The sequence below is a fragment of the Fistularia commersonii genome, chromosome 14, assembly GCF_037954325.1.
Source record: "Fistularia commersonii isolate RoL2024-O1a breed Wild chromosome 14, RoL_Fcom_v1.0, whole genome shotgun sequence".
Taxonomy (NCBI): Eukaryota; Metazoa; Chordata; class Actinopteri; order Syngnathiformes; family Fistulariidae; genus Fistularia; species Fistularia commersonii.
Window position 1 is genome coordinate 2,436,526 of NC_141297.1, and position 13,605 is coordinate 2,450,130.

Genomic DNA, 13,605 nt, shown 5'->3' on the forward strand with positions numbered 1-13,605 from the left:
CAATTTCCACTGGTACCCTGTAGGTCATCGGTACCAATGGCGGTCGTTGTTAACCCGGTTTGATCGATCCGGCATGATCTGGTTATTATGGTCGATTCGCATATTTTGGTTTTGGCAAAAGTTTTACATCGGATGCCCTTCCTGACGCAACCCTTTGCATTTATCTGGGCTTGGGACCGGCTCAGAGAGACACCAGTCTGTGTCGCCTGAGGATGCATTTGAATAAATATGAATATGAATATAAATAAAGGGACAATAAGAAGACTATTAGAAAATAGCAGCTACAAAAATTCACAAATAAATAGACAGTAGAGAGAACAACATGGACAACAAGGATTCATATGGCCCTCAGTGTTTTGTGCTTCTGAATAATACTGTTATTTTCACATGCTTTTAATTTAGAAGTTCATAGTGAACATGTAATAGTGAACAATATGTAATGATTCAAATGAACCTAAATATGTTTAATCTTTCAAAATTTTTTTTTTCGAAAGTGATTTTTATAATTTTAGATTTGATTTCTGTGTTAAGACATGAAAAGAATGCCATTTGCAATAAAAAAAAAATGAAATCGTTCATTTGCATTTAATGCACAATGAGTCAAAGAACGGTACACCTCACCAAATATGACCCTCTTTACAGAACATTTATTTAATATTCATAAGAAAAATGTCCGACAGTGCAGTACATTTTTACTTATTTATTTTTATTGAACATAAACAGTATAAACAAATATACATATGTACAAACAAACATGGCAAGGTAGAATCGAATGTCAATGAAACGATTGGGGATAAGGGCGTAAAGGACATTAGGACATTCATTCTGTATGTAATCAGAAGTTAACAGTGTTAAAGGTTTGTGAGGAATGTTTAATGCGAGACAAAAATGAAAGTAAAAGAAAAAAATTAAATAAATAGATAGATAAATAAAATAAAAAAAATAAAAAATAAATAAACAAAAACTTGCAAGGGGAATATAACATGTATTTAACTTGGTGGTTCACAAGAAATCTCAAATCAAACTGTATATTTTTTTGGTTTTTGGCCTTTTCCGTGGGTTTTAAGGATTTTTTTTTATATAATTCAAAATTGTTTATAAAGAACATAAAATTGGGGGAACACTTTTGCATTCTGTTTTGTGGACACTGCAGTAGATCAAGCCCTGTGGATACGTGTGGCTAACTAGGCTAGCGTTAGCGACGTAACACACATCCACGATCATTGGATTTGTGTAGCCCCACTGGCGTTTTTAATTGACATTTTTATCAGAAGTTGCATCTTCATCTTCATATCCAAATACCCTTGACGGGTTTTAAAAAGTCCCCGTCAGCCTGAGGCGGTGCTTTTCCTCTCCACGAGCTGCGCGCACATCAAAAAGTCCGAACATCCATTATTCACCGTGTTGTCTGACATCGGGGGCGACGTTAGTTTTCTATAATATATAATAAGCTGTGTAAATCTTTCAAAAGTCCCTCTTCCGTTCATGACGGATTCTCTCTGAGGTTCTTCGGCTGCCTTTTTTCCGTGCAAGGCGATATTTGGTTCAGCCGCGCCGGGATTTTCTCGCCAAATTATTTATTTAGGAGGGTCTTTCGGGGTTGCTTCGCATCCCGATCCCAGGCGCTCCGGTTGCACCAAATGTGCTTTATCTTCTTAAATCACCCCCCATCCCGCCTGCCCCGTTCATCTGACGGCATTATTTTGCGGTAAACTGCATCGTAATATGGATTTCAAATCTAAATGTAATTACAGTAAAACCTCGGCTTATGAATTGCATTTGCTGTTTGACTGTTTTCCCAATGAAATCAATGTAAATCCCACTGTTCTGTTCTCCAGCCCCCCCAAAAATCTCCATTGAAATGGTTTTATGTTTTTATTTGGGGCAGAAATACAGAAAGGAATTAAAAATAATGTATGTTATTGAGTTTTTTTCTCTTCTTTTACTCACGTTTCTTTCACTGAATCAGCAAAACTGAAGCCTTCTCGCATATCAGACCCTCGGTAACGCTAACGCTAGCTCCAGCTAGCTGTCTATCATTCATCCAAACTATCACTTTTCTGCATCTTCTAAGACTTGAGACCTTTGCGTCATTAATGTAGCCGCCCTTTTTAGCCACATCAGCCATCTTTAGCACATCTTTGTCCTTCAGGATGGTACAGATAGTTGATTTAGCCGTGTTATTGTGCTTGGGGAGATCTGTGATATCCACATCGCACTCACGTTTAGCTAGTATTTCCTTTCCCAGGTCCACTGTATTTCTGAACTTCTTCTTAGCACCACTAGCATCAGCACTTTTAGCTTTTTGGGAGCCATAATGAAGGCTAGTTTACTGAAAAAAAGGGTTATAACAGGAGAACACAGTGATGAATGACCTTAAGAACGCGGAGTAGCACGTACGACTGTCGCTACGCTAAAACGCAGAAACTCTGTGAGTTTGTTTGTTTGTTTGTCTGTTTGTGCAGCAAAGCTTGTTTGCAACGGTTTGTCGGCTCATTTGTTGATGTTTTGGGGAGTTTGTAAGTTCTACTGCAGCTCGTTTGAGCAACAAACATTGTTTTGCAACAAACAAACAAACAAACGTTTGCGTTTTATTTTACCCTGATTATGAAACCTGTATTTTGCGTACCATAAGGCGCTCCGCACTATAAGGCGCATGATAAAACGATATATAAAGCCAAGCAAAATAGCTTAGTCGAACTTTACTCAAGTCATTATCCTGTTCTGTTTTGTCCTCTCACTGTGGCCATCTCACTTTGTTCCCTTGGAAACGTTGGTTTCTTTACTTGGCACAGTTCATCTGCTTGCTTCATCCACTTCCGCACCATTGATTCATTCATGTTGAATTCTTTATTGGCTGCTCGATTCCCATCATCTGCTACGTGACTGATAGCCTTGAGTTTGAATTCCTCTTCGTAAGCATGTCTCTTAACATGTACCATTTTTGGGGTGGCTCAGAAATATCATGTTGAAGTACAGCACGTACCGCTATTATAAAAAGAGGTGGAGGTAATACTGTTCTCTGATTGGTTAATGGTTACCAGCGATAGCAGGCACCTGAAGTTAGTGTGAGGTTGGAACAACGTTGTATTCTAGCACTACATTATTAGTTATCTAACATTGTGTAACCCATATTCAACCAACAGTAATGCTGTTTGGCCTAGAAACAGTAACAATGAAAAAAAGACAGCAGGCAGAGCTGGAGGTCACAAACATGAAGATGTCCAGGTTCTCTTTGGGGATGACCAGGATGGATAGGATCAGGAATGGGTCCTTCAGTTGGATGTTTTGGAAAGAAGGTCAGACAAGCCAGGCAGAGATGGTTGGGTCACGTACAGAGGAGGGAGAGTGAATATATTGGTAGACAGATGCTGGAATTGAAGATCTAGAGGAAGACCAAAGAGAAGATTAATGGACATTGTGAGAGAGGATATGAAGTAAGGTGGTGTGAGAGAGGAGGATACAGAGAATAGAGTTAGATGGAGAAGGGAAAAGCTCAAAGGAAAAGAATTTGTCACAGGGGTGCAGGACATGTATGACCGAGACAAAGTGATGACTGAGATGGTTTGGCTCTGTTCATGTCCAAACCATGGTGAAGATCTGGGTAGAAGGTTGCTGAAGGTGGAGCTGCCAGGCAGGAGGTCTAGAGGAAGACCAAAGAGAAGATTGACGGACGTAGTGAGAGAGGATATGAAGTTAGTTGGTGTGAGAGAAGAGGACACAGAGAAAAGGGTTAGATGGAGAGGGTTGATTCGCTGTGATGACCCCTGAAGGGAAAAGACGAGAGCAGAAGAAGAGGAAGAAGAAGAAGAAGAAGCAGGATGCAAATGAGGGAGTGAGGTTGTGGAAGCACAGAAGCACCTCCGGGCAGAGTTTAGTGCCGTTCAGACTACTGTTGTACAGTGTCTAATTTTAAGTACCGTAATTTCTGGACTATTGAGCGCACCTCAATAAAAGCCGCACCGGCTAGCCGATCGCTATCTCGGGTTTCCTCCTGCGCACGAAAACCGTCAAAGTCGTCTTCTTCGGTGTCGTAGTTGAACGGACTCAGAATTTTCCCGCTCCTTTCATCGGTCCGATGTGACGAGGATAAACGTTTTAGCGGCGTGAAGCTTGTTAGCGGCTAGCCGATGGCTATCTCGGGCTTCCTCCTGCGCGCTAAAACCGTCAAAGTCGTCTTCTTCGGTGTCGTAGTTGAACGGACTCAGAATTTTCCCGCTCCTTTCATCGGTCCGATGTGACGAGGATAAACGTTTTAGCGGCGTGAAGCTCGTTCGCGTCCCCCACCCAAAAAAAGTCCATATATCAGCCGCATCGTTGTTTACGGGAAAAAAGTCCCGGCTTATCGTCCGGAAATTACAGTACGCCTTACGGCGTGAAAAATACACTAACCGATGTCGTCTTCTTCTTTTAGCATCTGGAGAGGCCCTAACGTGAACTGCGTGGACAGCAACGGATACACCCCCCTGCACCACGCCGCCCTGAACGGACACAGGTACGTGATCGTCAGATCGACAGATCGACTCCCCCCCCGCCGCCGCCGCGTCTAAGGCGGGACTCCGACCCACCCGTCCCGTCGTGTGTCTGCGCAGCGAGGTGGTGGAGACGCTGCTCCGAAACGAGGCCTTGACCAACATCGCCGACAGCAAGGGCTGCTACCCGCTGCACCTGGCGGCGTGGAAGGGCGACGAGCACATCGTCCGGCTGCTCATCCACCAGGGACCCTCGCACCCCAAAGTCAACGAACAGGTCCCCGCCTCATTCGTCCCTTAGCGACTTTTTTTTTTTAATTTTTTTTTTTTTTATTGTCGTACCGGGATTTTTCCAAATCATGAAGTTCATTTTAGCCCCCCCCCCCCCCCCCCAAAAAAAATAATCGGTTAAACCGAAGCTGAATCAGTGCGTTCGCTGAGCGAGTCATTTCTCCCTGTGACGGGAAGCCACACTTTTTTTTTTTTTTTTTTTTTTTTTCAAAATTTCACTTCACTGTTCAGCATGGCATGTGTGTCCTTCTATTTTTGTTTCGCTCTGTATTTGCACTAAGTGAATGTCATCCAGCCAGCATCGTGACCCGACTGATAACCGTGAGAGGAAGTGGCTGTTTTTTTTTTTTTTTTTTTAATTTTTATTCTTATTTTTTCACGCGACGCCGTTTCTGGGCCCTTTTTTTTTTTTCGTTCTGGGAATTGGGGAGCGGGGTCACCAGGAGAAATGACCCATCCTGAGGTTTCTCAAGCTTAACTACCTTAAACCGGAAATTAATCGCCTCCTCGCGGTGTGTCATCTCTCCTTGCCCCCTCCGGCTCACGTGATCGATTAACTCATATCTGTTTTATTTCCTTAACCAGTTGTGATCATCATCCGTTCGTTGCTTGTCCGACCTGCAGCCGTTCACTCTATCTTCTCCCCCCCCCTTCCCTCCATCCCTCCAGCAGAGCTCTGTAGACCCTAAAGAGTTCAAACGCTGCGGGCCCTTTGACCCCTATATTAACGCCAAGGTGTGTAAACAGTGCTGCGTAACGTCTCTTTTTTCAAAACGCCGCCCTCGCTTTGCTGGCTTGCCGTCGCCGCGGCGACACGTGGACGCCTCCGCTCCAACCCCCAGATTTCTTGGTTTCTGCTTTTTCTTCGCTGGCTTGCCTGGCAATGACGTTTTTTCCGCGCACGCGGCGCCGCATTCACCTCTAATTTCTCAGTTTTTGCATTGTTTTTTGTTATTTTTTTCGCTCCGTGTTGAAAATTTTGAGCGTAAATTCACCCCGATGTTGTGTTTTCCCGTCTGTTCAGGGGCGACGACATGGCGTGCGTTTCCTTAATCTCACCTAGGGGAGAAAATACAAGCCTTACGATCAATTATGACAGATTCCGTGTTAAAGAAAGGACATTAAATAAATTGGACGGCTGAAAAGTGAAAGATGGATTCGGCTGCTGGAAGCTTTCTGTCATATCCGACCGGCGAGCGCTGCGGAGGAGATTGATGTTTTCCTGCAGGATGAATGTCTGAACGATTTGATTTTGTGGCTCTTTGACTTATTATTTGCTTCGTTGTCACTCAAACGAACGGCATCAATGACAAACATCAGTTATATGACAACACGGCGAGGTGGAAAGAAGCACGTTCGTCGCATTTGATACGCAAGAAATACAATATTTTCCGGACTATTGGGCGCACCTGAATATAAGCCTCACCGGATAAAAATAACAAAATTTATATATATATATGTGTACATATATAGGCTGTGGTTGTTTATAAAGTGTCCTTAGTTGTCCACGTTGTAAAATGATATATTTACACGGAATATTGTAATTGAATATACCGGTAACATCCACAATATGTACTGGAAATGCTTTTTTTTCCCCGAACTCTGCCTGAAACACGGCTGACGCAAAAGATGAATTATAAATATCACAAGGAAAAGTCCATTAAATTTTCCTCTCCCGCCTTGTCCTACTCCGGCGTATCTCCATCCCGGTCTTCCTCCTGCGCACTAAAACAGTTAAAGTCGTCTTCTTAGGCGTCGGAATTGCACGGTAGTCTCATCGGTGTCGATGTGACCAGGCTAAATGTGTTAGCGGCGTGAAGCTCGTTAGCGCAAAAAAAAAAACAAACAATAAATTAGCCTCATCATTTTTTCAAAGCGTGTGAAAAAAGTAGCGGCTTATCGGCCGGAAATGATGTTACAGTAAACCCTTGTTTTTCGCGGGGTTACGTTCCAAAAAGAACCTGTGATAGGCAAAATCCATGAAGTAGAAACCTTTTTTTTTTTTTTTTTTTACAATTGTTAGACAATTAAATACTCTATTATACATTGCTGCTGTCGTACTTATGTTTTTTTTTTCCTTCTTTATGAAACGAATGGAAGATTCATTAATTCCGTAATGCCGACCTACAGCCGCATAGCTTTTAGCTTCCCTTAGCATGTCCAGAAGTTTAACTTTATCTGCGATAGATAGCATCTTCCGCTAACTTTTGGGCCCTTTTGTCGCTCCAGAGCGTTTTGTCAACATTATGGGTTTTAGAGAAACTCGAAATTGCAAGAGAATTTGCACGGACGTGATGTAAATTTGGCAAGCTGTTTTACGTACGTATTAAACTGCAACGTTATTGACGCACAGGTAGAGAAGAAGCACAGTGACTTTTTTAGCCAATCAGAATGCAGAACACAACGCACCATGCAAATCCGTGAAGTAGCGAAACCGTGAAAAGTAAACAGTTATAGCGAGGGATCACCGAATTTGCTTTTTTCGTGTCCGCAGTAGCTGGACTGTCACTTATGCCTCAATATAACATGTGAATGAATGAATAACTTTTTGGCCTCTTTTTGCTACATGAGCGACGGAGTGAATGGGTTTTATTCCTCTGTATGACTTGTGAGTGAGTGATTTTATGCTTTTATACGATGTCTGCGCGACAGCGACTGGTTGTTTGGGTCTATAAATGATGAATGAGTGGTTTTATGCTTCGTTATGAGTGAGACGTAAGAGTTGAATGTCTCTATATGACTTGTGAATGAGTGGTTTTATGCTTGTATATAATTTATGAATGGTTGTGATTGGCCGGTGACCGGACCAGTCGCCCAATGACATGCCTGCGATCCTGAGTGGAGGATAAGCGGTATAGATGATTAAATGAATCCACCTTTTTTTTTTTTAACCAATCTAGGCACACCAGTCGATGTAAAGCAGGGGTGCACACACGTTTTTTCGCCTTGCTGAATATACATTTATTGATATATCTACTGAGTATACTTAATACAATAAATGTTTGGGGATCTTGCATAACTGCATGCACCTTTATGACGCACTACAACAGACTACTTTTTGGTAAAAACCTTATTCTGACGACTTGAATGGAATCGGCAGCACAGTTGAAGTTAGCCGTGAGAAAAATGACTGCTGGGATTTTAGTTCCTTCACCTTTTTCCTTCTCAACTCACTTTCCGGAGAGAAGTTAGTGTTGTAGTTTTTATGAACGACCCGAAAATGCCGCTCCACGTTTCCTTTTTTTTTTTTTGGTATAGCAATGGCAGAATGGCAGATGAGGCGAACACACTTTGAAAATGACATCGTAAAAAAAAAAATCCAATGGAAGTGGTATGTTTTAGTCTTTTTACTTGGTCCAGCTCCCACACTCATTTTTATACCCGTAACTTTAGAGGACATAAATTGGAGGCTAACTCGCTAGCTTGCTAGAACGCGTCGTTCTGTGCACGCCTGTCAGAAAAGGTGAGATTGGACAGACCGACTGTTTGTCAAATGACATATTTCATAGTGAAGATGACAGGCCGACGTTTACGGTTTAATGCCATGCCATCTACCCACGCTACCTTAGCGATCGACCGCTAGCTCACGATCGACGTACTGAGCGCACCCGATGCAAAGTGTTCCCTTCGCACCCGATCACGTTTCCTCTCCGGACTGAAACGACCGTCAAGGCACCGCTCGCCGGGCTTCATCCATTCCCTCCGCGGTCGATCCGACTCACCTGGGAAAGGATTGATTCCTAAGCGTCCGGCACGAATGCTGTCTATCCATCTGCTAAATAGGAGTTGATTTTAGCGGCGAGCTATTCCGGCGGTTAGCCGGGGGTGGGTTAACCCCTGCAGCCTTGTGCACGCCGCGGGGCAGCATCTCCGTCGGTGTGGCGCCCTCCCTCCCCATTCCCCCCCCCCCTGTAATTGCATTTTCAGCGGGCATCGCTTGGAAAGCCACCAAGGCCCGTAGATAAAGCCGCACACTATTTTTGAACATGGTCACATTGCCCCCCGGTCTAATCCTCTTAGCGTTTTTGATGGGAAGCCTGCCTTCTCTTCGCAGTGCCGTCCCGAGCCTTTTTCCCGCAGACCTCGCGATCTCGAGGTATATTTCTGGGACAGGGGGCGGAGGACGACTACCTGGTCACGGGGAATGAATAATGGATGCCGAGTTATGAATTAATAAAAAAAAAAAAAAACGGGGTTGGAGGATGCTCTCGGTCTGTTTGATGGCGTCACGTGGGCGGGTGGGCGGGTGGGCGGGGACGAACCCCCGCCGGCTCCACTTTCATCGCGGAAAAACCAAGAGAGCCGTCTCGTGAGAGAGGAAAGCTGGGGTAGGGGGTGTGCCAGTCTCTTTGCATCATCATCACACACACACACACACACACACACCGCTCACGCGTGTACGCACACTCGCACCTCCGACGCCACATCGCCCGAGCAGGGGAAGAGGCGGGACGTCGTCATGGTAACCGTGTCACAGCTTATCGGTCACGCGGCGGCGGCGAGTGACCTGGCGGGGATGACGGAGCTCGTCGGATGCAGAAAGGTGTATCATGGGACTCCGAAGGGGGGGGGGAAGGGTTTTTTATTTTTATTTATTTTTTATTTTTTGGCACTTTCACTTCAGGGACACTCGGGACATCGGAGGGTTCTGGGTCCGATCCAGTTCCCTGTCGTCGGCGGTCCAGGAAGCGAGCCAGACCGATGTTTATTCGTCCCGGCTGTCCTCGGCGGCGCCGGATCAAACTATATGTCCGTTTCCGCTCTACTTTTTCCTTTTTTTTTTCTACCGGCTCGTGTCGGGATTTTGCCCGTTTGGCAGCATAAAAAGTTTGCAAAGGGTTACAACCTGCGCCGTGGAGCTGTTTCTATTTTGAGGTCGGCGCTTTAAGTACTCATTGACCTATTTAGTTGCCTTAATTACCATATTTTGTGTACGTTATCCCATAATAAGCCGTAGCCCTCGGTCTGCCCGGACCCGTGTCACGCTAGCTCGCACCCCGGCGCCATATTCCATATATAGGTCACTTGTCTAATACAATATATGTTAAGATGACCCCCCCCCCCCCCCCCCGCTCAGATATCTGCATTGGATACGAACTTGTGTTAAAAGATGCGATGTGCGTTGCGCTAATTCATTTAATTAAACACAGGAGGAACATTATGGGATGCATTTTGTGATGCTGAATAATCAAAACAAAGCTGGCGAAAAGCATGGATATATGTGTGTTCATGGAAGTTCAGCTCACTTTTTCACTATCAGTATTTATTTTCACGCTCTTGGTTATCTCTGATATTTTTATACAAAATTACTACATGTAACCATATACATGTATTTGTAAATGCACATGTATATATGTTTCATATATTTTTATAAACCTTTAATTTTTATGTTGTTTTTTTTTTATCTTTACTGTTCTTTTTTTATTATTTTTTTATTTTATTCTTTTTATTTTTATCTGTACTGCTCTTTTTATGATTAATTTTATTTTATTATTTTTATTTTTATCTTTACTGTTGTTTTTATTCTGAATTTTTATTTTATTCTTTTTATTTTTTTATCGTTGCTGTTCTTTTTATTATGATTTCTTATTTTATTATTTTTATTTTTTAATTTTACTTTTCATTTTATTATGACTTTTTGTTATTTGTTAATTTTATTCTTATTTTTATATAGAGTTAATGGGAAGGCGAATCCATGTTTGTCCTTCAAGGAGAAAAAAAAAAAGAGTACAATTTACCTCTGCATTTTGACACCAAATGCGGAGCTAAGAATGCTAAAGTTAGCCCTGAAGAAAAACAAATTGTCCAAGAATTAAAAGCAAAACTGCGATGTGTTCACGAAAGCTGCATCCAAAAACACTGCAGCAGTGAAAGCTAGCTTTGTAGCGGAGCAACTCGTAAACATAATTTTTTTTACATCCATGCAAATGCATATGGAACATTTTGGATTTGAATGAGTAATAAATTCAGAGTAATTTAACATTACATTTGGTTACATTTATACCATTACACGTTGCCCTACATGTGAAAATGAGTTTGACACTCCTGTTCTAGATGATGTGTGAAGGAGTGAATGGTGTTGTGTCTCTATTTGCTGTGTAAATGAGGGTGCAAACGTTGTATGTCTCCATTTGCTGTGTGAACGAGGGAGCAAACGTTGTATGTCTCTATTTGCTGTGTAAAAGAGGGAGCAAACGTTGTATGTCTCTATTTGCTGTGTGAACGAGGGACCAAACGTTGTATGTCTCTATTTGCTGTGTGAAAGGGAACAAACGTTGTATGTCTCTATTTGCTGTGTGATTGAGGGCGCAAACGTATGCCTATTTGTGCTATAAACGAGGAAGTGAATGCTCGTATGTTTCTATATGTGGCCCTGTGATCGGTCCGGGGTGAAGTCGAGCTCTTGCCCAATGAGGATAGTCTCTAGCCCTCCCTGCAAAATGAATGTCTCTCATATATGCCGAGGTTCTCTGTCATCCAGGTCACGGGCAGTTCTTGTCAAGTCTTCTTGTGACAACTGGACTCCTGTTTTCTTTCCTTGAAGTTGTCTCACCCCTCATCTGAAAAATCAACTGTGGGGAATTTCCGAAAGTAACCACCAGGGTCGGGGGCTGGTCTAACTTACGACGGCTTGTTATGCAAATGGGAGAGTTGTTGTGCAGAAACTAGGTCGAAGGGAGTCTGAAGAAGCCACTCAGATGAGAGGTGAGACGTCTTCAAGGGAAGAAAATCCAAGCTAGTTGAGACAAGAAGATTTTGACGATGATAATCTGAAATGTTTCTAGCTACAAAGATGTTTTTTCTTTTGGTGAGGCTCCAGTTTACAAGCAGTTGGCCCTCATTGGGGCAAATTTTTTTGGACCTTTTTTTTTTTGGACCTGCTCGCTGAGCAAAAACCGGCTAGACCTCACCCTGCCCCACACCTTGTGGTCCTTGTTTTCCCCTAAATGTTCCTTTGCGTGTCGTGACAACAGCCCTCCAAGCACCGCTCAGCAGCCCCCGCAGAGGCATCAAGAGATCCCTGTTTCTCACATTAGCAATTTTTTTTGAAGTCCTAGGGCGTCGCCTGCCTTCCAGGCCCGCCCCGGCTACTAGCTACATAAGAGGGGGGGTTCGGAGATCCTATCCGAGATTAAAAAAAACAAGGCTTTTATGTTAGTGGAGTTTGAAAAGTACGTCCCATTTAATCAAGGGGAGTATGAAGAGGGAGGAGGGGTGGGTGGGTAATCTTTCTTGTAAAGGGGAAGAAAAGTCCACTGTAAAGAGAATTAGCGAGCGTGGCAGGAAGCCAGTTAGACATTCATCTCATTGCGACGCTGCAAGACCAGTTTGGGCTGGAATGCCCGACAGTGTCCAAAAAAAAAAAAAAAAAAAAAAAAAAAAAAGTGCAGAATCACGGCCCGTCTTTATATCACGAGTTTCCTCCTTTAAAGTGCAAGTTTTTTTTTTTTTTTATGTTAGCAATTCAACAAACAGTGAAATCAATTAAATGAAAAGCGAATTTGTGTGACTATTAACCCATTTAACGATTAGCTGCCATTGAATTTGACACAAATGTCATAATTCGTTCAACCCCTGGCGCATTTTATGTTTTTGACACTTTCTTTTCATGTCCCTAATTTGGGGTTTCGGAAAAGTCAATGTACCCCCCCGAAGAAAAAACAATGCATAATGCCGTTGGAAATTCACTCTACCGTGTTTTTGACTGTAAACCATTAAAAAAACAAAAAGAATTGACTTGAATCAGTGGGATGTAAAATTTGAAACATCATGGGTTAGCTTGTTTTGGAGCTTGGCGGAAGGATTTGTTGGGTACCGCATCCTTTGTTTACGCCCGTTTTATGCCATTTGGGGGATTTTTGTCCGTGCAAAAATGATGTTCTCCCTTTCATTGTTCCATGGCGTAGTCCTGTTTCTTGTTATATATGTCTGACTTTGGGATGTTTGAAGTCAGCTAAGCGACTTAGGCTACCGTATTCTCAACGCCACTGGGGGACCCTGAGCATACAAGTATAGATCAGCTGTACAAACATCAGGACATCAACTTTACAACACATAGCTGGATTGAGGACATTGCTTAAAAGCATATCGGATGATTAAACGAAAACCCGCAACAGGACGGATTTTTGTTTTTGACCTCGGTGAGACGTTGAAGGTGAAGACAGATTCGACAAGTGATTTGTACGCAGCTGTTAAAATGTCAAGGTTGCCGCCTTGGACTTTCAGATCGTCAGGATCACTGCTTCCGACGTCTCCTAGACCAATCGTCTGATTGCGGGGAAGGCAAAGCCGGCGGTTCGACCCCTCGCTTGTCCTCTCTGCCTGGTACCTGGCAGGCAGGATCAAGGTATTTGTAGGGACTCCTACAAGTACCTCGGGGTCCACATCAACAATAAATTGGACTGGTCACACAACAGTGATGCACTCCAAAGAAAGGGTCAGTGCAGGATGTCCTTCCTGAGGAGACTGAGGTCGTTAGGTGTCTGGAGCTCCTCAAGACCTTCTACCAGTCTATGGTAGCCAGCACTCTTCTTTGGTATAGTGTGCTGGCGGGGCGGTGCCAGATCTGCTGAGGTCAACAGGCTCAACAAGCTAGTTAGGAAAGCCCGCTCGGTGGTCGGACTGAACCAGGACCTATCCTGGATGATCCTGCGCCACGAGCTGCGGCCGATGTGCGGCTCCTCCAGCCGACGGTTCATCCCAACGCGGTGCAGAACCGAACCCTTTAGATGCTCCTTTGTGCTCCTTTGGCCATCAGACTGTACAACTCTGACCGGCCTGAGCTGCATCCTTGCTGCTTCCACCACCTCACTACCTCACCCGTTCACATGTCACAACCTAA

General features: G+C 43.6%; 1 protein-coding gene across 12 annotated transcripts in view; it reads left to right on the plus strand.

The window, feature by feature from the left end:
• The window catches only part of anks1aa (ankyrin repeat and sterile alpha motif domain containing 1Aa), a 103,953-nt gene that overhangs the window by 19,237 nt on the left and 71,111 nt on the right, over nucleotides 1-13,605 (plus strand). For 9 of the 12 annotated variants that reach the window (XM_086159605.1, XM_086159603.1, XM_086159608.1 and 6 more), the window contains exons 2-4: nucleotides 4,415-4,495; nucleotides 4,593-4,749; nucleotides 5,433-5,498. In XM_086159605.1, the coding sequence (XP_086015731.1) occupies nucleotides 4,415-4,495; nucleotides 4,593-4,749; nucleotides 5,433-5,498 (304 nt within the window). The remainder of the gene's footprint in view (nucleotides 1-4,414; nucleotides 4,496-4,592; nucleotides 4,750-5,432; nucleotides 5,499-13,605) is intronic. The other 3 variants (XM_086159600.1, XM_086159610.1, XM_086159609.1) reach the window with 2 other exon arrangements.